This window comes from Dipodomys spectabilis, unplaced genomic scaffold, assembly GCF_019054845.1.
Source record: "Dipodomys spectabilis isolate Male_0828 unplaced genomic scaffold, ASM1905484v1 ptg000146l, whole genome shotgun sequence".
Lineage (NCBI taxonomy): Eukaryota > Metazoa > Chordata > Mammalia > Rodentia > Heteromyidae > Dipodomys > Dipodomys spectabilis.
In genome coordinates this window covers 685,281-712,536 of record NW_024870823.1, presented here as the reverse complement: position 1 = coordinate 712,536, position 27,256 = coordinate 685,281, and the positions used below count along the sequence as shown (strand labels likewise).

Genomic DNA, 27,256 nt, shown 5'->3' with positions numbered 1-27,256 from the left:
ACCTGCTGACTAACCTCTGAGTTACTTCCAAACCTGGGAGGTAGAAAAGGCCTGTTATAATCACAAACATGAGTATTATGGAATAGACATAAACATTTAGCTTGTCTGAAATGGAAAGAAAAAAAACAACTTCAAAAACAAGGATATTTGAGGGCATTTATAGTCACATTTATGTGTAGGGCCCACAAATAAATAAATACAGTTTATAGGATAGGTTTTACACAAATGGGATTTTATCTATACACCTTCCCATTGGGCTTACGTGCCTAAAAGTACCAGATAAATTTTACCACGATGTGGTGCCTATATTATCGCCTATCATAATAAACCTGAGAAATTATGGACCAGTGTGAATCTGATTCATGAGAAAAATACAAAATATCCTTTGTAGTCTAAAGAATTTTCAACTATCAATTTCTATCCCAAATTCTGTTTCACAATGATATCAAACTAATCTAGGCATGGTGACAAACATCTGTAATCTCAGCACAGAGGAAGTTGGGGTGAGAGGATTCTGAGTTTAAGGTCAGCTTCAGCTCATAGGGTATTCGATGGCAGCCTGAAGTGCATAGCAAGACCCTCTCAGAAGAGAGAAGGGTCAGGGGGAGGAAAACAGGAAAGGAAAGAGGGACCAGAGAGAGGGGGCAGAGGGATAGGGAGAGAAGAGGGAAAGGGAGAGAGGGAGGAAATCAAATTAGATTTTTTCTGACATGCTAGAGTTGTCCAACATAGGCAAACACTTTTCTTGTAGTTTGCTTAAGGATATATCTATTAACAGTTTTATTCAAAGCTGCTTATAATTAGTGCATTCTATGTACATTCTGAGGCACTCATTTATTTAGCTATGGAAATCCGATGTTAATGTAATATATTAAAGCTGCTGGTTTTTTTTAATATATATATGACTCTTTCACAAAACTCAGTTTTGTTCAAATGAGTGATCATTTGGCACCTATGTATTATATGTAAAGCACTTTGGTAGACTCCTTCTGGGAGACATTAACAAATAACAGGACATGTTATTTGGTCTTAAGAAGTGCATACATACAAGAGCTTGTTCAGCCTCCAGGTTCTCCTCCACCATCTTCCTCTCCATTTACCCAAATGATCACAAACAAGACCATACTAAAGCTACCAGCACAACTATGTTTAGAGCAGCATTATTTACCATAACTAAGATATGGAACCAACCCAGATGCCCCTCAGTAGATGAATGGATCAAGAAAATGTGGTATATATATACAATGGAATTCTATGCCTCCATCAGAGAGAATGACATTGCCCCATTTGTTAGGAAATGGAAAGGCTTGGAAAAAATTATATTAAGTGAAGTAAGCCAGGCCCAAAGAAACATAGGTCCCATGGTTTCCCTTATTTGCAATTACTAGTATATTTCTGAGACACACAGAAACGGTCAGATAAGTTGATGTTAGGCGAAATGAACCCCAAGATAAGGACTCAAATGTTTTTTCTTTCTTGCGATTGTTTTTAACATATTTATAAGATGATTTTTTTTGTTGCTTTGTATGTCCTCCCCCACGGTATAACATACCCTGTTTTCACTGTATTTGAGGTAGGTATAATTTGCGGAAGGGAAGGAAAAAAACAAATTGTTTAGATAGGGATACAGGTGGATCCATTGCAACAATGAGATGTACAAGATGATTTTTGCCGGGGTGGGGGGGGTGGGGGATAGGGGGGTGGAAAAGGGGGAGGGGGGATATGGGAAGGGATGGGAAGGGTAAACAAAGGAGGAGGCAACAATACTTGATAAGAAATGTACTCATTACCTTGTCCATGTAATTGTAACCCCTCTGTATGGTATTTTCACAATAAAAAATAAGAAATGCATACATAACACAGATCAGAATATTGAACATATTTTTAAAATAGAATGGGAAATAATGACTTTGTGAAGTAGAAGAAACTGGGATTACAGTTTGGGAGACTACATAACTAGAAGGTCCATGAAAAAAGTTAGCCACATAAACTGATAGAAATCTGGAAGAGAATATAAAAAAAATCAGCTATTAAACATAGACTCAAAAGTTCTAACTCTACTGCCTCTATCATACAAAGATCCCATTTAATCTCTCAGGACCTCAGCTTCCTTAGCTGTAAAATGTCTGTGAATATAGCTGGGATGTTGGGGTGAAGGCATGATCAGCCATCTCAAGGCCTTTGGGCAGTTACAATCTACAAGTGGACATTTCTGTGCTCCTTGTGCTCATCTTTGTCAGTCTAGCAGGCAGCTTAAATAGAGAGCTTTGGGAATTCGCAGCTAATCACAGATACAGCCATTGAGAAGCAACGAGCTTGCTAAGTCAGGAGGATGGTGCAATGTACAACTTGGACATTTCGTTTTCCACCAAGTGTTAACTATTTTCCCTGTTTGTTTTCTTTCACATACCTTCTCATTCCTTTCCATCTTTCTATCTCTTGTTTTCCCATTTTTTTCCTTACTTAGGCTTATATAGTATTTCAGTTTTCCCCCTGATTAGCTTTTCTTTACCCTTTTTAAAGCTCCTCTAAATCATTTTTCCCTTTCATACACTCTTACCTTTAAAACTCTCTACCTCCAAGAAAATAAAAGATGAGCAAAATCTTAAATCCTGAGCATAGATGGAAAAAAGTATCTAATTTCTAAATGAAGTCAGAGTCATAACTACTCTTCCAAGTTAGTAAACAAATTCCTAATGTGATTAAGCAATAAACTGATATTCACCCAGCTCACGGGCAAGGCTAGTTGGAGACCAGCATCTCTAATTCTTCATGTCTCATACTTGTCTACATTGGAGGGAATTGTGTTTTCTCCTTTCCATATAAAGTTTTAGGTAAGCTGGCACTTTAAATAAACTTTTTATAACAAGGCTAGGTACTTACATGGTAGATCCTAGGTGAATATTTCTCTCTCTCTCTCATAATTAAATCCATTTCTCTCTTTTCTTAACTTAAAATTTCTTAATCTCTTTAGTCCTTACTTTTCTCAACTTTTCTGATTTCTTTACAATGTGCCTGTTATAATCTTCTCTATAATCTCATGATACTTTTCCAAGAGGGAGAGAGATGAGACAAAAATCAAAGATTCAAGAAAAGGAAAATCATTTAGAAATATTCAGAGGAAGCCGGGTGCTGGTGGCTCACGCCTGTAATCCTAGCTACTCAGGAGGCTGAGATCTGAGGATCGCGGTTCAAAGCCAGCCCGGGCAGGAGAGACCGTGAGACTCCTATCTCCAATAAACCACCAGAAAACCGGAAGTGGCACTGTAGCTCAAGTGGTAGAGCCCTCGCCTTGAGCTGAAGAGCTGAGGGACAGCGCCCAGGCCCAGAGGTCAAGCCCCATGACCGACAAAAAAAAAAAAAGAAATATTCAGAGGATTCTTCCCATACCTACTTATTTTCCATTTTCCTCCTAAATAGTACAAATCAATTTCCTTGCAATTCTAAGCATCCAGGTTCATGCCCTGTTTTGTAAAACTCAAACTAAAAGGAGGGAGGATGGCCCCTTTCTGAAAGGTATAGGTTTGTGAAATCAAAACAATGAGTTCCACTAGCAATATAGACATCTCAAGGAGGTGGTTAGAACATAATTTGAACTTAAGACCCAAATTAAGTTCTTTCTCCTATTGCCTTTTTCCCACTTTTGGCCTTTCTTTCTTCCTTCTTCTCACTTCTCACTTCTAATAATCTCTCCTTTCTTTTCCTCATTCTCTTTCCTTCATACTCTTTCTCCCTCACATCAAATTCTCTAATTTCCTCAACCCTCGGCTTCATCTGTCTTCCCCTTTCCCAGGGGAATATATGTCCAGAAAGGAAAGAAAAAGAAAAAGACACACTAAATGGGGAAATGCGTAAGACAATCCAAAGGTGAGTAACTTTCAATAATTGTAAGTCTCTAGATTTTTTATTTTTAATTTGCCAGTCCTGGGGCTTGAATTCAGGGCCTGGGCACTGTCCCTGAGCCTCTTTTGCTCAAGGCTAGCATTCTACCACTTGAGCCGCAGCAGTACTTCCGGCTCTTTCTGTTTATATGCTATGCTACTAGGGAATGGAACGCAGGGCATCATGCGTGCTAGGCAAGCACTCTACCACTAAGCCATATTCCCAGCCCAAGTCTCTAGATTTCAACAATAGGCCTGACATTTTCTAGCTTATGCTGTGTGTGTGTGTGTGTGTGTGTGTGTGTGTGTGTATGTTTGTGTCTGTTTCAACACTGAGTTCATCAAACTGAAAGACTGGTGGACAGAGATGGATTTAGCAGGAACTACTTACCTATCTTGTCATGATTCTGTTGATGGAACTGAGGGTCAGCCTTCTGGCACTTTGTTACCAAAGGCAACTTACGGCACAACTAAAAGATAATGAGCACACACAAGAGAAAGATGACTAAAAAAGAACAAATGTCCACAACAATAATCCTGTGGCCACCATACATATTCCTTAGTCTCTGCCAGTTCTTTTGTCACTTCTTCCCCTTAGTCATTGTCTTAAAAGACTCTAACATGTTCTGTGGTGGTGAGTGGATGGCATATAGGGTGATATGTGTAGGGTCCAATGTCTACTAAGGGAGAAGAATAAACACTACCAACTCTCAGTAAAGGTTAGGGTTTGGAGAGCGAAATCTTTGGAGATATATGTATATGTATACATGGATATATACACATGTATGTACACATATGGAGGGGGGGGAGAGCACGTACATGCCAGTATTAGGTCTTAAACTCAGGATCTAGCACTCATGCTTGGCTCTTTCTACTCAAGGCTGGCACTCCACCATTTGAGCCACACCTCCAGCAGGTATTTGTAGATAAGAGACTTTCCTGCATGAGCCGGCTCAAACCTCAATCCTGAGCCAGGAGTACAGGCTACCGGTGAGCTACCAGTGCCTGGTGAGATAGCTCAGTATTTTACAATGGTGTCATTCTATAATTGGTTTATTCTGTAAGAATGAAATGTCATATATGAGGATCTTAAAAGAGATCCTAAATAAAAATAACAAAAGAGGCACTATAGATCATACCATATTTAAATACTGACTTCATTAGTTGAAAAGATGACTCTCAAATACTTTTGTTGAACAAACTTGTGTTCCATCTCCAGCACTGCCAAGACAGTCACATAGAAAGACAGAAAAGAAAACCAAATACTTAAACTGAATGGTAATAAATAATAAAATATATCTAAATGATTTCAATGTCAATTTTATGAAGAAAAGCTGTACTGTAAATATAAGTTTTGACTTTTTTTCTTAGCAGTCTTGGAAGTCCAACTCAGGGTCTTACACATACTAGGCAAGAGCTCTACTACTAAGTTACATCCCTAGCCCATAATTTATTTTTTAAATCACTTATTTTACTCATATTAGATGTTTTAGAGTACTATACTTAAGATCAATAACTTTAAAACATTCTGTATTTCAAATAAATATTCTGTATTTCAGACCTCCACATTAAATGAACTGACTTTCTTTTTTCTTTTTTTGTCAGATAAATACAAACTTCTAAACTAAAAAACAAGCACAACTCAAGAAAAGACAATCAGTACAAAGGGGAAATAAAATAGTGTCTTCCACTGTTGGCAGAAATAAAGGCTACTAATCATTAAGAATTCAAATACAGTTAATCTAATTTCTTGAATCTTAAGTATATTTATAAACATATTTATAAACATGGATATTTATTTATTTTATCTTATTTAACTTTTTTGTGCCAGCTAAGTGCTGTTCTTTAGCTTTTTTGCTCAAGACTGACTCTCTACCACTTGAATCCCAGATCCACTTCCAGCTTTTTTGCTGATTAATTGATATAAAATTGTCACATATTTGTCTGCCTTGGATGGCTTTGAACTGAGATATTCAAACCTAAGGCTCCTGAATACCTAGGATTACAGGCATGAGCCACTGACACCTGGCTCTGTGAATATTTATTTTAAAGGAAGCTTTAGATAACCACATGAAGCTATAAGATGTTCAGTTATTAACTTCTTGATAAAGCATTTTGTTTGGGAGTTATTAGGAAAATTTGATATTCTCTATGGTTTTAATTCTCTCATTTGAACGTTAGCCCCAACATTGTTCTTGCCATTATTGATGAGTTCATTGAAGTGGTGACAAGTTGCTTGTACCTTTACATTCTAGCTGACTGCCAAATGCTAAGAGATATTAATCAAAACAGGCTTTTAAAAATATTTCAACAGGGCTGGGAAGGTCACTCAGTGGTAGAGTGCTTGCCTTGTATGCTTGAGGCCCTGGGTTCGGTTACTCAGCACCACAAAAGCAGAAAAAAAAAAAAAAAAGCTGGAAGTGGTGCTATGGCTTAAGTGGTAGAGTGCTAGCCTTGAGCTGAAGAGCTGAGGGACAGCGCCCAGGCCCAGAGTTCAGGCCCCATGACCAGACACCCCTCCCCCACAAAAAAAAATTTTTTTTCAACAGATTTTTTCAGTTTTAACTGATTTTTAAGAACACGTGGAGTTTTAAAATAATATTCCATATATTTTAAGTATACATTCCATATATATCATGTATATATGAAACTCTCATGTATATATACAGATACATACACACATTTATACACACACACATACTTATATAAACTCTCAGGCTGGTCATGTAGTATCTAAGTGATAGAGCACTTACCTAATAGCAATATGAAATACCAGTACTATGAAAATAAAAAAAGAAAGCTGGGCACTAGCTCATACCTATAATTCTAACTACTTCAGAGACTGAGATCTGAAGATTGTGATTCCAAGCCAGCTTGGACAGCAAAATCCCTGTGAAACTCTTATCTCCAATTAACCATTCAAAAACCAGAAGTGGAGCTATGGCTCAGAAGGGTAGAGTGCTAGCCTTGAGCAAAAGAGCTCAGGAACAACCTCCAGGCCCTGAGTTCAAGCCCCACAACACACACACACACACACACACACACACACACACACACACACACACACACACAGAAAATAAAACAAAAACCATACTCCCCATCCATACTCCCCAGCTAAACAATGTTTGTTGTTTTTTATTGCAGTACTGGGGATTGAACTCGGGCCTTATGCATTATTACTTGAGCTATACAAACACAATACTTTGTGTTTTTAAAAATACCACTTACTTTCTAAAAGCTTCTGCATGTTCTATATGCATTGTATTACACTATCTCACATATCTACAGTGGATTGAATTGAAACAGAAAGTACTTATTTCCATCTTTTCCTTCCTCTTCTGACTAGGCAAAACTCTAAAACTATTCAGTCCAATATGGTAGGCATAGACACTCATGGCTTCTGAAATGTTAGGCTAACATGACTGAGAAACTAAATTTTAGATTCTGTTTAATTCAAATTCAAAAACTGAACACTTATGTAATATATTCCAATTAAATACAATTTAATTTTATTGTTTTGGCAGAGCTACTTTTTTTTTTTTGCCATGATGGAAATGAAACCCAGGGCCTCACCCACTTAGTCAAGTGTTGTACACTCTGCTATATTCTCCAGTATAGTAAATCTATATTTATTTGTCTATTGGTCTTGGGGCTTGAACTCTGAGCTCTTTTACTCAAGGCTAGTGTTCTACCACTTTTTTTGGGGGGGGGGGTCTGTTCGTGGGGCCTAAACTCTGAGCCTGGGCGCTGTCCCTCATCTCTTCAGCTCAAGGCTAGCTAGTGCTCTACCATTGAGCTAGTGCTCTACCACTTGAGCCACAGCACCACTTCCGGCTTTTTTCTTTTTGCTTATGTGGTGCTGAGGAATCGAACCCAGGGCCTCAGGCATGCAAGGCAAACACTCTACCACTGAGCCACCTTCCCAGCCCTGTGTTCTATCACTTTGAACCACAGCACCACCTCCAGTTTTCTGGTTAATTAGAGATAAGAATCTCACAGAGTTTCCTGACTAGGGCGGCTTTGAACCTCGATCCTCAGATCTCAGCCTCCTAAGTAGCTAGGATTATAGGCATGAGCCACCAGTGCCCAACTGAGTTCTTTTTTTTTTTTTTTTTTTGTCAGTAATGGGGCTTGAACTCTGGGCCTGGGCGCTGTCCCTCAGCTCTTCAGCTCAAGGCGAGTGCTCTACCACTTGAGCCACAGCGCCACTTCCGGTTTTCTAGTGTTTTATTGGAGATAAGAGTCTCACGGACTTTCCTGCCCGTGCTGGCATTGTACCATGATCCTCAGATCTCAGCCTCCTGATTAGCTAGGATTACAGGTGTGAGCCACCGGCACCTGGCCTACATTTTTTATATCAAGTATTGATAGGAGATGTAGGTGTAAAATACATACCAGATTTTTAAAATATTTTTATAAAAATACAAATACGTGTGTGTGTGTGTGTGTGTGTGTGTGTATGAAAACCAGGTGCCAGTGGCTCATGCTTGTAATTGTAGTTAATTGGGAAGCTGATAGTGAGAGGATCATATTGTCAAGCTAGTCCAAACAGAAAAGTACATGAGACCCCATCTTCCATTCAGGAAGCTAGATGCCTAGGATCTGTGATCCAAATGACAACAAGAAGCCTAAAAGCAGGCAGAGCACAGCTTAGGTGCAGGCCAACCAGAAAACTAAAATAACCAGTAAAGCCAGGTAACACTGGCACACAACTGTAAATCCTAGATACCTAGAAGGCTGAGAGCTAGAAGAGTGTGGTTCTAAACTAATCCTGGGCAAAGGCCATGCTGCAGATATGCCTCAAATTAAGCAACACTAACCAAGCAAAGCTATAAGTCCCTGATTTCAGTACTACCAAAACAGAAAAGAGAAACAAATGTAATACTTCATTATACTTCATTTAACAAATTTTGAGTTTATTTTTGTTTTTGTTTTGTTGGTTGTGGGGCTTGAACTCAAGGCCTGGGCACTGTCCCTGAGCTCATTTGCTCAAGGCTAGTGCTCCACTTTGAACCACAGTGCCACTTCCAGTCCTTGAGTGGTTAATTGGAGATACCTGCCCAGGCTGGCTTCTGACCAAAATCCTTAGTTCTCAGACCCCTTGAGTAACTAGGATTGCAGGCATCAGCCATAGGTATCCAGCTTAACAAATTTTATATTGATTATTTGGTTATATTGATTATTGGTTATTTAAGTAACAGTTTAACCCAATATAAGCTTGCAGTATTTAAAGATTAATTTCATTCATTTCTTTTAATAAGGCAATTAAATAACATGCAGAATGCATTTGTGAACAAACACGTCACTCATAGTATTTTTCCATAGGATAGCATTAATCTAGAGAAAAATCAACTACTCATTTTCTTGGCTCACAGCCCAGAGAATTCCTCCTCTTCCTTTCCCTTCTGCTACAAAGATGGAAGGAATTTCTTCCCAACTCCTCAATGAAGAGTGAAAAAGATTCCCATGAAACCAACAGAGATTGGGGCATGCTACAATTAGTAATACACATACACAACAGAAACTATTGTCTTTTACAAAAACTACTTCCTTGATACAGGAAGTTAGAAGTACAACTGGTTATTATCGGGTAAGAGACTTTCCAAAGCACTTTGAAAAAGATTCTTTATAAGTGTAACACATACTTACCAGATGATAAAACAATTGTATTCCTACATATTTACTCAAGAACAATGAAGGCATGTTCACAGCAAGACATATATTACAAACAAGATTCATAAACAAATGGTCATGGGATTTTATTCATAATGGCGAAAAACTGGAAACAACCCAAATGTCCGTCAGCCAATGAGTAGTTAAACACACTGTGGTATGTTCATACAGCAGTACTACTTAGCAACAAAAGAAACAAACTACTAATAAATACTATAACACATAGTTGAGTCTTAGAATCATTATGTTGAGTGAAAAAAACCTAGGTAGATTATATAATAAGATTTATAGGAAGATTTAGAAGATGAACTTAAGTGTACAGAATAAAAAGATTTATAGGGAGAGCCCAGGGCCGGTGGCTCACGCTTGTAATCCTAGCTACTCAGGAGGCTGAGATCTGAGGATCGTGGTTCAAAGCCAGCGTGGGCAGGAAAGTCTGTGAGACTCTTATCTCCAATTAACCACCAGAAAACTGGAAGTGGTGCTGTGGCTCAAGCGGTAGAGCACTCGCCTTGAGCTGAAGAGCACAGGGACAGGCCCAAGCCCAGAGTTCAAGCCCCATGACCGACTTAAAAAAAACAAAACAAAACAAGATTTATAGGGAGGTTTAGAAGATGAAACTATAAAAATCTGGCCATGGTAGTCTGAGGTAGGGTTAGGTAGGAGGGTATTAATTACAAAGTGGTATAAGGAAATTTTTTAACAAAATATTTTCTACTACAGTGATTGTTTACATTCGTGTATACAAACTAAATACTTAAAAATAGATGTATTTTGCCTGGTGCACATGGCTCATGTCTATAATCCTAGATACACAGGAGGGAAAGGTTCTGAGGATAGTGATTCGAAGCCATCCCTAGCAGGAAAGCCTATGAGAGTCTTATCTCCAGTTAACCACCAAAAAAACCAAAAGTGACACTGTGGCTCAAGTGCGAGAGCACAAACCTTGAGCAAAAGAGCTCAAGGATAGCACCCAGCCCTTGAGTTCAAGCCCCAGGACTGGCACACACACAATAAAAGGATGTATTTAATTGCACATAAATTATACTTCAAAAAATTGATTTTTAAAGACAGTATATTTATAGACTAAACCTGAAGGTGCTATAATTTGGATTTTGAATGTCCCAAAGGCCCATGTATTGAAGTATAGATCCCAACTTGCAGTGTTGTTGGGAGGCTAGTCACTTGTGGGGGGGGGGGCGATTATTCAAAGGGATATCTGGACCCTAGCCCACCCCCAACTTCTCTCTCTCTCTGCTTCTAAGCCACCATGAGGTGAACAGTGTCCTCTACTGCATGTGACTATGCAGCCAAAGATCCAAAGCAGCAAGGCCAAACATGAACCCCCCCCCGCCCCCGAAAAGACCTTATTAAGACTTTATTAAGGTGTCCTCAGGTATTTTGTCAGTGACAAAAAACTAACTTTAAGAAATAGTACATACATACTCAACCTGCTTGCTCTTAATGATGCACTGCTTTTTCTCTTAAAATCAGCTTTATGGTCAAAGGAAATTCAAAAATATTATATAACTAATTTTTTTGTCTTTCCGTAATATAATTATTTGTAATATCACACAGGGCAGGTTTATTGCATTTTCCATCTCAATTTCCTAAACTAGTTTCATATTGTACCAGTACTCCATTATGCGTCTTACTTTCCACATCAGCTTGTGGTAAAACTAACTCATGGGATGGCATGTTGATTATTAGAACAGTGCTCACAAAATTAATGCATATGCTTTTGAAATGCTTAATATCTGTGCTGTCCAATGTGGTCAAGCTCAACTATAGAACATAATTCTTGGCCAGGTGCTGGTGGCTCAACGCCTATAATCCCAGCTACTCAAGAAGCTGAGATATGGGGCTGGGAAGGTGATTCAGTGGTAGAGCGCTTGCCTTGCATGCCTGAGGCCCTGGGTTCGATTCCTCAGCACCACATAAGCAAAAAAGAAAAAAGCCGGAAGTGGCGCTGTGGCTCAAGTGGTAGAGCGCTAGCCTTGAGCTGAAGAGCTGAGGGACAGCGCCCAGGCCCAGAGTTCTGGCCCCACAACCAGACCTCCAAAAAAAAAAAAAAAAGAAAAAAAAAGAAGCTGAGATCTGAGGATAGCAGTTCAAAGCCAGCCCTGGCAGGAAAGTCCATGAAACTCCTATCTCCAGTTAACAACTAAAAAACCTGAAATGGAGCTGTGGCTCAAGTGGTAAAGCATTGGCCTTACGCAAGCAGCTCAGGGAAAGAACCCAGGCCCTGAGTTCAACTCCATGACTGACAAAAAAATCCCAACATAATTCTTAAGAGACACCATAAGGAAAATATATTGATATTTATTCTACTTTAAAACAATCTTAAATCTACTTTAGAAATCTTTCAGCAAAACGAAGATGCTTTTTCATGTGAATAAATACATAGTACAGACACGTATTCATTAGGTATTAATGTTGAGTGTAGTTGCCTATCAAATTAGATAAGTGGTCTGATTAATATCAACACTTAAGAAAAATTCAACTAATACCAATTAAACTAATTACAAAATATCTTCCCAGGAAGTTAAAGACCCTCATGATTTAGTTATACAGTCAGTCCTTAAATGTAAAGTACTTGAGTTAGAAGAGCCCTAAGACATAAACAGACTAAAGTATTAGCAGTCTTCTCTTCCTCTGTCACTGCTCCTATTTCAGGAGATTGTGACAGAGAGCTGTGTTACTACTGCTGCCAGCACTGCATGGGAACAGGAAGGAAAGGATCAGTTTCCAGTCTGAAGTTTCAACTTGGAATGCATTTTCCAATAGAGTGAAATAAAGTACCATAGGAGCTATAATACAGATCAAATATACTGTTGATGTTTTTGTTTTTTTTTAACTGGTATAAGAATGTCACCATAAGATCAAGCATAGCAGTACGCCCCTATATCTGAGCACTTGGGAGACTGAGGCAGGTGAGGAAATGCCTCTATGGAAATCCGTATGGAGGTTTCTCAAGAAATTATCAACAGAAGTGCCATTTGATCCTGCTATGCCACTCCTAGACAGGTATCTGAAGGAGTTTAAGCATATAATAGAGATACCTGCATACTTATGTTTATAGCAGCACTATTCACAATACCCACACTGCAGAATCAGCCTTGCTATCCCTCAATCAATGAAAGGATGGAAGAAAATATGGAGATATATATCCATATAGATGTATAATGTGCACGTATATAATACAGATTATATACACCACATATATATACATGCATATACAATGGAATATTATTGAGCCATAAATGAAATGTTATTTTCAGAAAAAAAGATGGAAATGGAAATCATCATGTTGAGTGAAATAAGCTGGACTGAGGAAGACACATATCACATCTCTCTCATATTCAGAATCGAGACCAAAACAAAAAAAAAAAAAAAAAAGGTCAAGTGCCAGTGATTCAACTTGTAAGACTGGGAGACCCCAGTCTCTTAACCAACAAAAAGCCAGAAGTGGAGCTGTGATACAAGTATAAAATAAGAACTATTTGAGGGAGGGAACCAGTGGGAAGAAAGAGGAGAAGGGGAGGGTGGAAGGAGTGAATATGATTGAAATATTTCATAACCAACCATTAAAATAAAAAATTTCAAATCTATAGAAAAGAATTTCACCATCACAATTTATTTGAGGAATCTTGTATCTTTAAACACTTCAAACAGATTTAGAGTTTGAAGGGCAGAGTCTTCTGCCTCCTAAAGGAAAAGCATACAACTTTAGCAGTATAGAATTCTGAAGTGGAAATTTATTGAGACCTTCAACACCTCTTCATAAAGTATAACTTCAAAAACTGTTTAGCTGTGAATGAAAAGTAACCCTATTGTGGGAGTGTGGTATTTCCTATGCAACTTGTAGAAAGGAATGCATAAGGATTTTCTGCAAGAACTGACATAGACAGTTGAGTAGGGTTGAGAAGATTTGGGAGCACTGGGTTGTGTTGATAATATAGCTACTATTAGTAGAAATATAGACAAAAATACCATTGTGATAATAGTCTGGACATTGTTTGATTTTTATCTACCTAATCATAATGGTCAGTTGCTCACAGGAGAGTAAAAAGCTCCAAGGTCATAAAAAAAAAAATATATCCTGAGGGCTTGAGGTGTAGCTCAGTAGTAGAGTATTTGTCTAATAATGGCAAGGCCCTGGGTTTGATTCCTAGCACTGTCAAAATACACACACACACACACACACACACACACACACACACACACACACACACACAAATATGTCCATAACTGGTAACTTTTTTTGGTCGGTCATGGGGCTCAAGGCTAACACTCTACCACTTGAGCCACAGCATCACTTTCAGTTTTTTGTGAGTGGTTTACTGGAGATAAGAGTCTCACAGACTTTCCTGCCCAGGCTGGCTTTGAAGCACGATCCTCAGATCTCAGCCTCCTGAGTTGCTAGGATTATAGGCATGAGCCACTGGCGCTTGGCTAGGGATAGAATTCTTTTGAAGGAAAAAAAATGATTAAAAAAAATTATCAGTTATGGAGCTGGGTGCTGGTGGCTCACACCTGTAATCCTAGCTACTCAGGTGGCTGAGATCTGAGGATCGTCGTTCAAAACCAGCCCGGGCAGGAAAGGCTGTGAGACTCTTAATCTCCAATAAAACTGTGGCTCAAGTGGTATAGTGCTCGCCTTGAGCTGAAGAGCTGAGGGACAGCATCCAGGCCCAGAGTTCAAGCCCCATGACCTGCAAAAAAAAAAAAAAAAGGAATTCTATTCCTTTCTCTTGACTGCACACTACAGTTTAATAACTTGCTTCTAGCCAGTAAAGTGGCAGTACCGGTAAGTGGCTTTGGAGACTTCAAACATAAAAATATCCCATAGTTTCTATCTTGGTCACTGTCTCTTGGATTCCTTGCTCTTAGGCAAGCCAGCTGTCAAGTCCTAAAATGAGGACCAAATGACAAGGAAATAAAGCCTCCAGTCAACAGCTGCGGGAGTGAGACTTTGGTGAAACCACACCTTCTTGGAAACCTAGCCTCCAGTCCCAGTGTCCCTACTAGATAGCTACAGTCCCAGCTGACATCCTGATGTAGAACCTCAGAAGAAACCCTAAACCACAGCCACCCTGCTAAGCTGATTCCTGCTTTTGACCCAAGGAAATGGAAAATTTACATTTACATACAATTGTGTATTGCAAAATCTCATTAACCCTCAATTCTAGAAGAGCTTGTTCTTCTGGATATATTTCATATGAGAACGTTCTATTGCTTCCTTCCCCTTCCCCTTCTTTTTCTTTTTTGAGGTATGATGGTTTGAACTCAGGGCCTTGCAGTTACTTTTTAGGCTCTGTACTTTAACCCAGGCTCTCATCCCTTTTCACTTTTTAGGTTATTTTCAGATAAGGTCTAGCATTTTTCCCCAGGCTGACCTCAGCTGGCAACGGCTCCTACCTATGCCTCCCATGTATCTGAGATTATAGGCATGCACCATGACAGCCAGACTGGGTATTTTTGAAATGGAATCCTACTTTTTGCCTGAATTGGTCTCAAACTTCAAGCCTGATCTCTGCTTCCTGAGTAGGTGAGAACGTAAGTATGAGCCACCAAATCAGTTAACAAATAATGGTAACTGAAGTTCTGGATACCCACTGAAGCAACTATTTCTTAAAGAACACCCATATATTTAGCCAAAATCCTAGGTATATTTATTTCCTACATCCATGCTAAATTTAAGAAGGAACTCCTCTCTTCCCACCATCCCCCCCTAGAAAAAAAGAAAGAAAGAAAGAAACCAGTTCACTTCTATTCCTGTTGCCATTTTTTTCTCTTTTCTGTACCTGAATTCAGATTTCAAGGCTTAGAGAGCATTGTTTGCTGTTCTGCCTTCCTGTTTTTGTTTGAAATGTTCCTCAAAGGCCAAGAGGCTTGAAAGCTTACAGCCAAGTACAGTACAGCGTCAGGTCCTGACACTTAACTACACAATGTTTACATTAACTTGATCAAACTTCATATTTCCAAATATGGTTTGAAACATTCCTCTGAAAATTACTCTGGAAAAAGGAAAATAAAAGTTTCTTTTTCCTCAATGGCACAGAGAAATCCGTTTTGATATTCTGTATCTCTTACTACATCAACATACTTTAAAAAACTTGGTTAAGGGTCAATATTTATTCCAATTCTGCTTCAGCCTATTGCATTGAAAAGTTAGGGCTTTTCCATGATAAATTTGTAATCTAAAATATCTGCCTCTATTGACAGTTTTTTTAAGTTCCTAGTTAGAACTGCTGCTAATACCTAATCAGTAAATTCATCTGAAATTCCCATCCATAGGCTGACATCACCCAATCTGCCTTGTGTCAGAGGAACTGACACAGACACTAAAGTTCACACATGTAAGACACTAAATTTGTGATATGTTAGAAATGAGATATCTAAGATCATCAGAAACTTGAGAAAGTAAAAGTTAAGTATATCTTACTTGATCATATCTATTTTTTAGGTGTTTTTCCCTCTAATTCTCAGCTGTATCAATAAGATGAGGAATTATAAGTAGGTAGCTGGAGTGACCTAAAGCATAGGAGAGAGATGGTAAAGGACAAATAGTTTTCTCTTCCCATTTGCCATTGTTTTTTTCCATATCTCATCTGACACATAAAAGCTGGGTTAGTCTCTAATCCCACCTTGAAAGCCCCTAATGTTGCTTGTTCTTAGAAACTAAGTCAGATTACACTTGATTAGTCCTTAAATGTTAAAGCAGGAGGCAGAACTAATCATCTTTATGCAGAATTTTAAAAATGAGGTATTATTGGCCACATATCTGAAAAAGCCGAAATCTAGCTGGTCACCAGTAACTTATTCCTATAACCTTAGCTACTCAGATGTCTGAGAGCTTTGGATTAAGGTTCAAAGTTAGCCTGGGCAGAAAAGTCTGTGAAACTCTTATCTACAATTAACCACCAAAAAGCTGGAAGTGGAGCTGTGGCTCAAGTGGTAGAGCACTAGCATAGACGCTCAGGGACAGCACTGAGGCCCTAGTTGAAGCACCAGGATGGACACACACACACACACACACACACACACACACACACACACACACACACACAGCTGAAGTCTTTGACCTTTTCATCATTGCTATTCTAAATATTTGTTGAGTACCATCTATGTAATAGATGCTGAGGAATCTAAAAATAAATAGTGGTAAATAAAACAGATTAAATCCTTGAATTTATGGAGCTAATTTGAAAAGATAGATAATAATATATATCTCTCAGATAGTAAAGGAAAATGAAAAATAAAATTGTTCAGCAGCCATAAGTGGGTGATTGAAGTTAGAGTGTGGGAGATGTTGGTATTTATCCAGCATGAACAGGCCTCACTGGCAACAGTTGAAATGAAACTTAAAGAAAATGAAGAACTATCCCTGGGAATATTGGATATTTCCAAAAGCAAATATAAAGACTTTGAAATAGGAACTATTAGAACCTGTTATGAACAACAAACACTATAAACAAAACAGAAAGTTGGAAATTCAGTAAGGAAAGATATATGTAATTTTTTGGGGGGGAGGGGTCTGGTCATGGGGCCTGAACTCTGGGCCTGGGCCCTGTCCCTCAGCTCTTCAGCTCAAGGCTAGCACTCTACCCCTTGAGCCACAGTGCCACTTCCAGCTTTTTTTTTTTCTGCTTACGTGGTGCTGAGGAATCGAACCCAGGGCCTCATGCATGCAAGGCAAGCACTCTACCACTGAGCCACCTTCCCAGTCCTGATGTATGTAATTTTACAATCCTTATCAAGAAAAAATGTGATTTGATCTTTTTTGATGTCCAGTTTTAATCTTAGTTTTATTCAAAAACTTTTCAAGTTCCAAATTTATCTGCTTCCTCTCTCCAGATTTAAACATTTCTCATGGAATATGTTTTGTTTACCTAAAGATGATTCATACAATCAAAAGTGTTTAGTCCAAAGTCCAATGAGGTAGTACATAACTTGTAATCCCCACATGAAGGAGGCTGAGGCAGGAGGATTTGAGTTTTGAGGGACAGCCTAGGATACATAGTAAGACTGTCTCAAAAAACAAGATATTAGGCTATTAATTTGGTTATGAAAACTATTCTTTTAATAGCACAAAGAGGAGTCACAATAGCTTTAGTTAAGAGGGAAAGGTAGAATTTTTTTACTTCCTTTTCTTATTGTGAAAATACTATACAGTGGGGTTACAATTACATGAGCAAGATAATGAGTACATTTCTTATCCAGCATTGTAGCTTCCTCCTAATAGTGATCATCACTTTATTAGAGTGGGATCCTACAACAAGGGATTTTTAGGCACTTGGGGAAGCAAGTAGACATCTGGGGGGGGAGGGGTGTGTCACCTGGGTGGAGATAACAATTTCTTTGAACAGATAGTGGTCATAACTGGAGGTCCTTTTGTTTTGTCGCACCCACCTCACCTCCACCCCCTCTTTTTATTGTTGTAATTGGGGAGAAGCATCTGGCATCTGATGGGCAGAAGCTGAGTACATTGACAAAAGTCCTACAGTGGACAGAACAGTTCCCAGAACAAGAAATTCTCAGCCTGATTGACAGTAGTCCCGAGGCTGAGGAATTGAGCTACAAGGAGAAACTTTTTATTGAGGAGCTGGAGGAAGCGTCTTTACTTATCACTTTGAAGAACTTTGAAAAGAAAATAAGTTACACACTAACCTTTACTTGCTTTTGGTGTATGGCTAATAAGTTTCTAGGAATTCTGGAGACTACTTGCAGCGCACACATTTTCAAGACATCTTTGTGGAGGAATGTGGGCCAAGGCAGTTCAGTTAAAGTAGCTTTGGAACTGGTACTCAGTGTTCACTGAGGAATGTTTGATAGCAGGAGGATTAAAGGCCTGAGTTGGCAGGCAGCTGAGTCATGTCCTGGATTCTTCTATTTAAACACAAACAACCTGAATAAAGACGGAGAGAATGCTGCTCAGATTTTGAGGTGATAACCCAGGAAGAGGAGGTTATCGCCTAAAATCTTGACCATCTGGGATGATGGTTTGCTTAGTTCAGAGCACCCCAGTTCCATGGAACGCGGGGATGTCCAAAAGGAGAGTAAGAAAAAGAATGTGTTTTGTTTTCTTTAAAGAAAAGGGAGGAAGGGACCGACCTAGGGGATAAGGAAAATGATGAATTGAAAACAAAAATGGAAACAAAAACCCATCACCACAGAGGAAGTGAACTAGGAAAGAGGGGATGGCCTGGCCTGTGAGAAGGCGCCGGGGAGAAGGCTGTCCGCGCATTGTACCCCTCCGTGGGGAAATGCAAGCGCTGGATTCCAGCCCAGGTGAAAGGGGTTGATTAACAACTGCTCGAAGGCAGGGTGTCCCCGCAGGGTAAGGTCGCGCTAGGCTTTTTGTGAGACGTGTACAGGGAAACGTGTTGACAGTTTCTCTGCTGGGAACGCGTTTCAACCGCGCGGGCGGGCGGGCGGCCGGGCCAGCGCCTCCCGGAATCCGTCCCGCCTCCAGCCTCGCGCGGGCCCGCGCAACTTTGACTCCACACCGGAGGGTGAGAGGACACCAGCTGCGGCCCCGCGCGGCCCGCCTTTCTGGTTGGTGTTGTGTTGGCTTTTTCGTTTCTCCGAGCTGGGTTCCGGCAGGGCGTCGTCTGTGGAGTCAGGGAATTCTGTAAACACAGAACACTCCACGCGTGTGCGTCACGGTGGCTGGGAAAAGCCAGGCGTCAAACTGTGCGACGGTGCCTGACTAGACGCGCCTCAAAGAGAAAAGACATTCCCTCAGGAGGTGACCGTCACCCCGAGGAAGATGGGGACTCCGAGGAAGCGGCCTCCCTCGCCAGACTCCGCCCCTGGGAAACGTCGCGCCCCCACACACGACGCTAGCGGCGCGGACTCGCGCTCCCAAGCCGCTCCTCAATTTCTGAGCGCGTCAGGTTCGCCTTTTATACTCGGAGGCGCGTGAACGCGCGCGCTCGACTACTCGGAGGTACGGAGATGACCAATGAGCGGGCTCCTTCTCCACGCGGGCTTGCGATTGGGCGGACCGCGCCAGGCTCTTTAGCCCAGCGGTGGGCGGAGCGTGCCGAGCAGGCGGGGAGAGGGACGGGGGAGGACTGGTAGGCGCGCTCTCTGCGCCAGAATCCCGGGGGCGCGTGCGCGGTCTCGCGGCGGCCGCGGGGGCTGTTCTAGCGCGGCCTCGAGGTGGAGTTGCTGGCGGCGACGGCGGCGACGGAGGAGTCTGGCGGTGGGGAGGGGGCGGGGACTAAAAGATTCTGAGGTGGGGAGTCGGGAGTTTTCTGGATTCTTTATCCGGTATTATTGAGGGCGGCCCGCGGCAGGGCTGTCGCTTCTGTGGTCTGGAGGAACGGCGGCCACCGCGCTGCGGAGGTAAGAGACGGGCCAGTGGCGGCTGGGCTGTGGAGATCTTCATCAACAGGTCGCTGGGAAGGCGGCGGTGGGAAGGGGGGGGGCGCGGCCCCTCCCCCCACCGCTACCCTTCTCCCCCGCCCCCCCACCTCCCGCGCACGCTCGGGCCCCGACCGGACCCCGGACTCTGCGGCGGGCTCGCCCCGGGCAGCGGGCTCCGCGGACCGGGTGTGAGTCCAACCTTTGTCCCTCGGAGGAACGCTGCCCGCGCCCGCTCGCCGCGCCTGGGCCGGGGACGCATCTCGGCGCGGTTTCCATCCGGACCCGCCGGAGTTGTCGGGGGCTCGGCGAGGGGCACTGCGGAGGGGCGGCGTCTGCGGGCTGCAGGGGGCGCCGGCGGGGCCGAGCTCGCGACGCCCGCGACTCCCTCCTGGCGGGACCGGGAAATCCGCGGAGGAAAATACTTTCCCTGAGAAGACGGAATGTAGTCAGCGTTCCTGTGTCTGAGTCAGGCGGCTGCGGGTACGCTCCTTAAACAGATAGACGGTTCCTGCTTCCTGGGGAACACTTCGGCGTTGCGGGGGGGGGGGGGGGGGGGTTAACGACGAGGCTGCTGTCGTTAGTGCTTTCTGATCATTTGCTTGGAGATTGAACTTTGAAGCCTGTAAATTGTTGGGAGCGACTCTTCAATGAAAGGCGCTTCCCCGGGATCTTTGTCGTAAATTATGTAACTTTATAGTGATAACTCACCTTCTGTTTTCGTTGATTGACACACGGCCATGTGGGTGGAATTTAGGTTTCCGTCGAAAAGGTTTTCCCAGGCGTATATACTACGGTTAAACTCTGATGGCAATTTTACACATTCGACTTTAGAATTTTAAGAATTTTATATTTGGAAAACCGAAATAAAATTTTTGAAGTTTTCGATCTGATAGACACGGTGAAAAGCGTTAATATTTGATTTTTTAAATGCTGTTTTAGCCATAATATTCTAATAATGCTTTTGAATTGTAACAGAAGTTAATAATCTATTAACTTGTGCAAGAGGAATAAATGATGTGTTGGGGTTATTAGTATCTTTGAAGTGTAAGTATTGGTGGTAATGAAAATTATTAAGTAAGCTTTCTTGAATATTATCTGATTTTTTAAAATAACATCCCTGTGGGCATATTACGAATGTAAGCGGTTTACTAAGGAAGCAGGGGAAATTATAACGTGATTCATTTTATCTTTCTTTAAAACAACTGGGTATCTTACCATGAAAGGCTTCCTTGATTGATTTTTGGCTTAGACTTGAACTTGACTAATAAAGTTGGACTCATAATATCAACTTGTTTTAAGATGTGAAAATAAAAGAGGTTAATAAAGTCATACTTACAGGTGACCTAAGTTGGTACAGTGATTTAGCTCTTAATACAATCTTGTGAATTATGATCTTGATTAAAAATATCATCAATCACAACCTACATCATTGAGGTTAACCCAGACTGGCTTCAAATTCTCTGTGTAGCACAGACTGGCCTAAACCCTCAGTCCTCCTTGCTCAGCCTCCAGAGTGCTAGGGGATCTCTAGAGTGCTAGGGTACCTCCAGAAGTGAGTGCCCCCTCCCATGGGTTCCTAAGCATATCTTACTACCAACAAATTACTTTCACAAAATCATATAAGAAACTGGCAGAGTTGATTTTTTTTAACCTTATTTATTGTTTTCATGTGGTTTTTGTTTTGTTTTTGCCAGTCATGGGGCCTGAACTCTGGGCCTGGGTGCTGTCCCTCAGCTCTTCAGCTCAAGGCTAGCGCTCTACCACTGGAGCCACAGCACCACTTCCAGCTTTTTCTGGTTATGTGGTGCTGAGGAATCGAACCCAGGGCCTCATGCATGCAAGGCAAGCACTCTACCACTGAGCCACCTTCCCAGCCCCTCATGTGGTTTTTTGTTTGTTTTTGTTTTTTGGTCGGTAGTGGGGCTTGAACCTGGACTTGGGTGCTGTCCCTGTGCTCTTCAGCTCAAAGCAAGCACTCTACCGCTTGAGCCATCAAGCACCACTTCGGGTTTTCTAGTGGTTTATTGTAAGTGGTTTATTGTAACTACCTGGCCTGGCTTTGAACCCTGATCCTCAGATCTCAGCCTTCTGAGTAGCTAGGATTATAGGCTCCCGGTCATGTGGATTTTTTGGTTAGTTTTCTTTTGTAGCCACAAATCACAATTATTTGTCCTCTTGACACGGATTTGAACTCAGGGCCTCTTGCTAAGTAGATTACCATTGAGCTACACCTCTGTCAATTTTTCAACATTTCAAACAGGTTTTCATGAATATCTTTCTGTGTGTCTCCTTGAACACGTGTGCTTTTCCAAACTGTATACCACCTGTAAGGGAATTGCTGATAGTAGGTTGGTAGACACTTTCAACTAAACTAGCTACAAGCAAATTACCTCTTCTAAAGGTGTAATGACTTTCATTCCTGCCAATACTGTATGAATACTAGTGATCGTTCATCCTTGTCCACAATTGGCATTGTCAGATTTTCTGCCAATCAGCATGAGCAATTATGTATCATTTCCTTTCTTTATTAAAGGAAGATTTTAATTTGTATACCACCCTAGTAGAGATACAAAACAATTTCATTATTTAAAATGCCTTTGTGCTGCCTTTTTTAAAATCAATCCATCCCCCCCTCCCAAATAAATCCATCCTGCAAACCAGTGATTCTCTAATTTGTATTTTCTCAAGTACTATGTAAATGGAATTATATAGTGCTTAGCTTTTTGTGTCTGGTTTTTTGTTGTTGTGGGTCATGGTGCTTGAAGTCTCGGCCTGGTTGCTGCCCCTCAGCTCCTCAGCTCAAGGCATGTGCTCTTACTACTTGAGCCACAGCACCACTTTTCGGTTTTCTGGTGGTTAATTGGAGGTTAGAGTCTCACAGACTTTTCTGCCCGGGCTGGCTTTGAACCACGATCCTCAGATCTCAGCTAGGATGACAGGCATGAGCCACCAGTGTCTGGCTGTTTTTCTTATTAGTCCTGTTGTAAAAAAAAAAAAAATCACACAGATACCACAGATATAATGCAGAATCTCCTTTTTGTCAGCACCAGCGTTGGCCTTTGTAGTCTTCCTGACTTCATTTTGTTCTTGCACTCTTTTCACTGTTTACTTGAAGTCTTTTTTTTCTTCTCACACAGGCCATGACATAATAGTCTATGAAAAATATAGAATGCTTCATGAATTTACCTATCATGCTTGTGCAAAATCCATGTTATTCTCTGTATCATTCAATTATAGTGTGTGTGCTCCTGATGCCAAGCACTGTCTGCTTTTTTTTTCATTTAGCATGATTTGAGAATTATAAGTATTGAGTTCCATCCAAGTTTCTTCTGTTTTATTGCTAAATGTAGTATTCTCGTGGATGGTTATACTACCCTTTGTTTATCTAGTTACCACTTGAGTTTTATACCGGTGTGTGTGTGTGTGTGTGTGTGTGAGAGAGAGAGAGAGAGAGAGAGAGATTATGAATAAAGCTGGGAATAGGCTTTTGTGTGAACATGTCTTCATTTCTCTTGTAAATGGGATTACTGGGTTATATGGACAAGCATATGATTAACTTTATTTTATTTATCGTTTAAATCTGTCTGTGTTAAGCAGAATAATGGCCCTTAAAGGTGTTCTGATGACTAGAACTGTGAGTACATTTGTTTAAGTGGAAAAACTGAATTAAAGTTGTTAATCAGCTGGCTTTAAAGTAGAGAACTTATTATAGATTATCTACGTAGCCCGCAGTATCACAAATCTTACAGCAGAGAAAGAATAGAGACAGAAAAAAAAAAGATGAAACTGTGGAAGCAAGTTGAAGGAGGACATGAGGCCCTAAATAAAGGAATGGGATAGTCTCTAGAAGATGGAAAATGGTAGGAAACAAATTAGTCTTTAGTGCCTGCGGAAAAGAAAGCAGCCCTGTCAACACCTGTATCTTAGCCAGGGGAGATCTGTGTCAGACTTCTACAGAATTGTGAACTAATAAATTTCCGTTGTTTTTAAGTCTGTAGTTATCTGTTATAGGATTATAGCAGACTAATTTGGTGTCCTTGTTTTCAGTGACTGAACCACTTTGCATTCCCATAGAAACATGAGTTCCAGTTGATTTACATCCTCATTAGTACCTAATACTGTCAGTCTTTTTAATTTTAGCCATTCTAATAGATGTGTAATACTATTTGTGTGTGTGTGTGTGTGTGTGTGTGTGTGTGTGTGTGTGTGAGTCGTGGACCTGGAACTTGGCCTAGATGCTGTCCCTGAGCTCTTCAGCTCAAGGCAAGAGCTCTACTACTTGAGCCACAGCACCACTTCTAGTTTTCTGGTGGTTAAATGGAGATAAGAGTCTCATGGACTTTCCTGTCCAGGCTGGTTTTGAACCGCGATCTTCAAATCTCAGCCTCCTGAGTAGCTAGGATTACAGGTGTGAGCCACCGGCACCTGGCTTCATTTTGGATTTTAATTGCAATTACCCTAGAAGTAATGGTATTTATGCCATTATGGCATTTATGCCATCATAATATCTTCTTTGGAAGTGTCCAGATCCTGTGCCTATTTTACTTACTTACTTAGTGTTTGTTTTGAGACAGAGACTCACTTGGTTGCCCAGTAGTTTGGCCTTAGGTTACTGGGTTTAATGATCCTCATGAGCTAGTCTTTTTTTTTTTTTTTTTTTGGGTCCGGTCGTGGGCCTGAACTCTGGGCCTGGGCGCTGTCCCTCAGCTCTTCAGCTCAAGGCTAGTGCTCTACCACTTGAGCCATAGTGCCACTTCCAGCTTTTTTCTTTTTTGCTTATGTGGTGCTGGGGAATCAAACCCAGGGCCTCATGCATGCAAGGCAAGTGCTCTACCACAGAGCCACCTTCCCAGCCCCTCATGAGCTAGTCTTGCAGTTGATTTGGGATTGACTCTTCTGATTCAGATTGTTCTGAGAGTTTTTTGTTGTTGTTGTTGTTGTTTCGGGTTTTTTTCAGTTCTGAAAATTAGACCCAGGACTTTGAACATGCTAGGGAGGCAACTCTACCACTGAGCTACATCCCCAGCCTAAGTTTTGAGAGTTCTTTCTAGTCCTTTTTCGGTTGCCAAGATTTTCTCCCAGTCTTTTTTTTTTTTTTGGGTCCGGTCATGGGCCTTAACTCTGGGCCTGGGCGCTGTCCCTCAGCTCTTCAGCTCAAGGCTAGTGCTCTACCACTTGGACCACAGTACTCCTTCCAGCTTTTTTCTTTTTGCTTATGTGGTGCTGAGGAATCGAAACCAGGGCCTCATGCATGCAAGGCAAGCGCTCTACTACTGAGCTACCTTCCCAGCCCCATTCTCCCAGTCTTTGACTTACCTCTTTACAGCAATGTCATTTGGACAAAAGTATTGAAGTTTTAAGTTTTGATGAAGCTAAATCACCCATTTTTTTAAATTTTGTGCATCAGATCCAGGATATATTTAAAAAAAAAGCTTACAAGGTCACTGACACTTTTTCAGTGACTTTTTAGAGCTTCTAAAAAATTTTAAAAATTTTACATTCAGCTCTATGTTTCATTTTGAATTTTATGTAAAGTAAGAAGTACAAGTAGAGTTGAGATTATTTGTATTATTCTGTGACCATTTGTTGACCATTATTTGATTTGCCCTTGTATTTTTGTCAAAAACACTGATTTTTTTTGTCAATAATACACAGTCCTGATTATTATAGTTTAAACTCATCTTGACATCAGGTAGTGTAAGTCTTTCAATTTTTTCCCCCAAAATTGTTATGATTATTTTAGTTCCTTTGTCTTTCCATATAGTATTTAGAATCAACTTGCTCATGGTTCATGAAAAATTGTATTTGAATTTTGGTGAGGATTATATTTAATCTGTAGATCAACCTGACATCTTAACAATACTGTATCTTTTAATCTGTAATACAATATTTCTTTTTATTTGTGTCTTTTTTTTTCTTTTGGTGGTGCTGGGGTTTGAACTCAGGACCTCATGTTCGTTCTGCTTTCTTGGCTGGCACTTTACTACTTGAGCTACATTTCCAGGCTGGATTTTGCAGGTTGTTTTTAGAAATGGAGTCTCATGGACCTTTCTGCCCAGATCTCTTTATCTCCAGAGTAGCTGGGATTATAGGTGGAACCACCAATCTTGGTCAGGGCTTTCTTTGCTTTCTTTTTTGATAGTACCTGGCTATGTTACCCATGTTGACCTTGAGTTGTTAGTCATATGCTCAAACAATCCTCCTGCCTCAGTCTCTCAAACTAGCTTTAAGTCCTTGGAATGGTCGTAGATCCCTTGAGATTTTTCTTAGTAGATAGTCATACATATGAATTGAGTAACCTTTTGGTCTGTATGCCTTATGTATTAATAATGAAACATTAAATGTAACATTTACAATTTAAAATGAAGAGAGAAGGCTTGAGGGTATAATCAGTGGTGGAGTGCTTGCCTAGCGAGCATTAGGTTCAATCCCCAACACTTCCAAAAAAAAAAAAAACAACAGCAAACTAAATATTACATTTTGGAAACTAAAGTTCTTTATAAAATCAGAGAGTCAAGATATTAATAGTTATCTACAATTTATGTAAGACTTAAATTTTTTGATCTATACTGGAGTTTGGAGATTGAAGGACTGGTATTAAAATTACTAAATGAAGAAAGAAAATGTTAAGTGTTTTGCTGTTATCAAACATTCCTCATAGTGTTTATCAAACATTACTCACACTTGTTGAGACAAATTGTTTAACTGGATTTTGGTAGTCAATTCTTTTGTTTGCCTTTTGTATTATACAAGCATTCATAGAAGCTCTGTCCTAATGATTCAGAAACCTTTCTTTCAAAGGATAGATGAAATAATACTCAGCAGTAAAACATACACAGACACACACAGACACACACACACATACACACACACACACAGAATATATTCATCCTACTTCATAAATTCTTACTCAGCTTTCAGATCTCAACTGACATTTTTTTTTTTTTAATTTTGTGCTGGTACTGGGGCTTGAACTCTGGACCAGAGCGCTGTACTTGAGCTTTTGTGTTCAAGCCTAGTGCTCTACCATTTTAGCCACAGCTCCATTTCCAGGGTTTTTTTTTTGGTTGTTAATTGGAAATAAAGACGTTTATGGACTTTCCTACTGAGGTTGACTTAGAATTACAATTCTCAGATTTTAGCTTCTTGAGTAGCTATGATTACAGATGTGAGCCACCAGCACCTAGTTTGTGCAAAATATATGGAAAGCAAATGTGTAATTGAAGAACTGAAAGAGGAAGATCAGTGTATATGCAGTATAGAAACATAACATTTGGGAAGTATCATGGAAATAATACTTGGTCAGTGTGTAAGGAAGAGATGTC

General features: G+C 40.6%; 2 protein-coding genes and 1 non-coding gene across 5 annotated transcripts in view; 2 read left to right on the top strand and 1 right to left on the bottom strand.

The window, feature by feature from the left end:
- Fam71d (family with sequence similarity 71 member D) overlaps nucleotides 1-19,406 on the top strand; it is a 34,989-nt gene extending 15,583 nt beyond the window's left edge. The window contains exons 5-7 of the mRNA XM_042691847.1: nucleotides 15,855-15,916; nucleotides 18,951-19,072; nucleotides 19,164-19,406. Of these exons, the coding sequence (XP_042547781.1) occupies nucleotides 15,855-15,916; nucleotides 18,951-19,072; nucleotides 19,164-19,406 (427 nt within the window). The remainder of the gene's footprint in view (nucleotides 1-15,854; nucleotides 15,917-18,950; nucleotides 19,073-19,163) is intronic.
- A 327-nt stretch (nucleotides 19,407-19,733) lies between these two features.
- The window catches only part of Pals1 (protein associated with LIN7 1, MAGUK family member), an 80,008-nt gene continuing 72,485 nt past the window's right edge, over nucleotides 19,734-27,256 (top strand). Inside the window, exon 1 of one of the 3 annotated variants that reach the window (XM_042691853.1) lies at nucleotides 19,734-19,767. The gene's annotated coding sequence lies outside the window, so the exon portion shown is untranslated. The other 2 variants (XM_042691857.1, XM_042691852.1) reach the window with 2 other exon arrangements.
- Nucleotides 23,090-23,193, bottom strand: LOC122117998. The gene has a single exon (XR_006149279.1). It is a non-coding gene; the product is annotated as a U6 spliceosomal RNA (small nuclear RNA).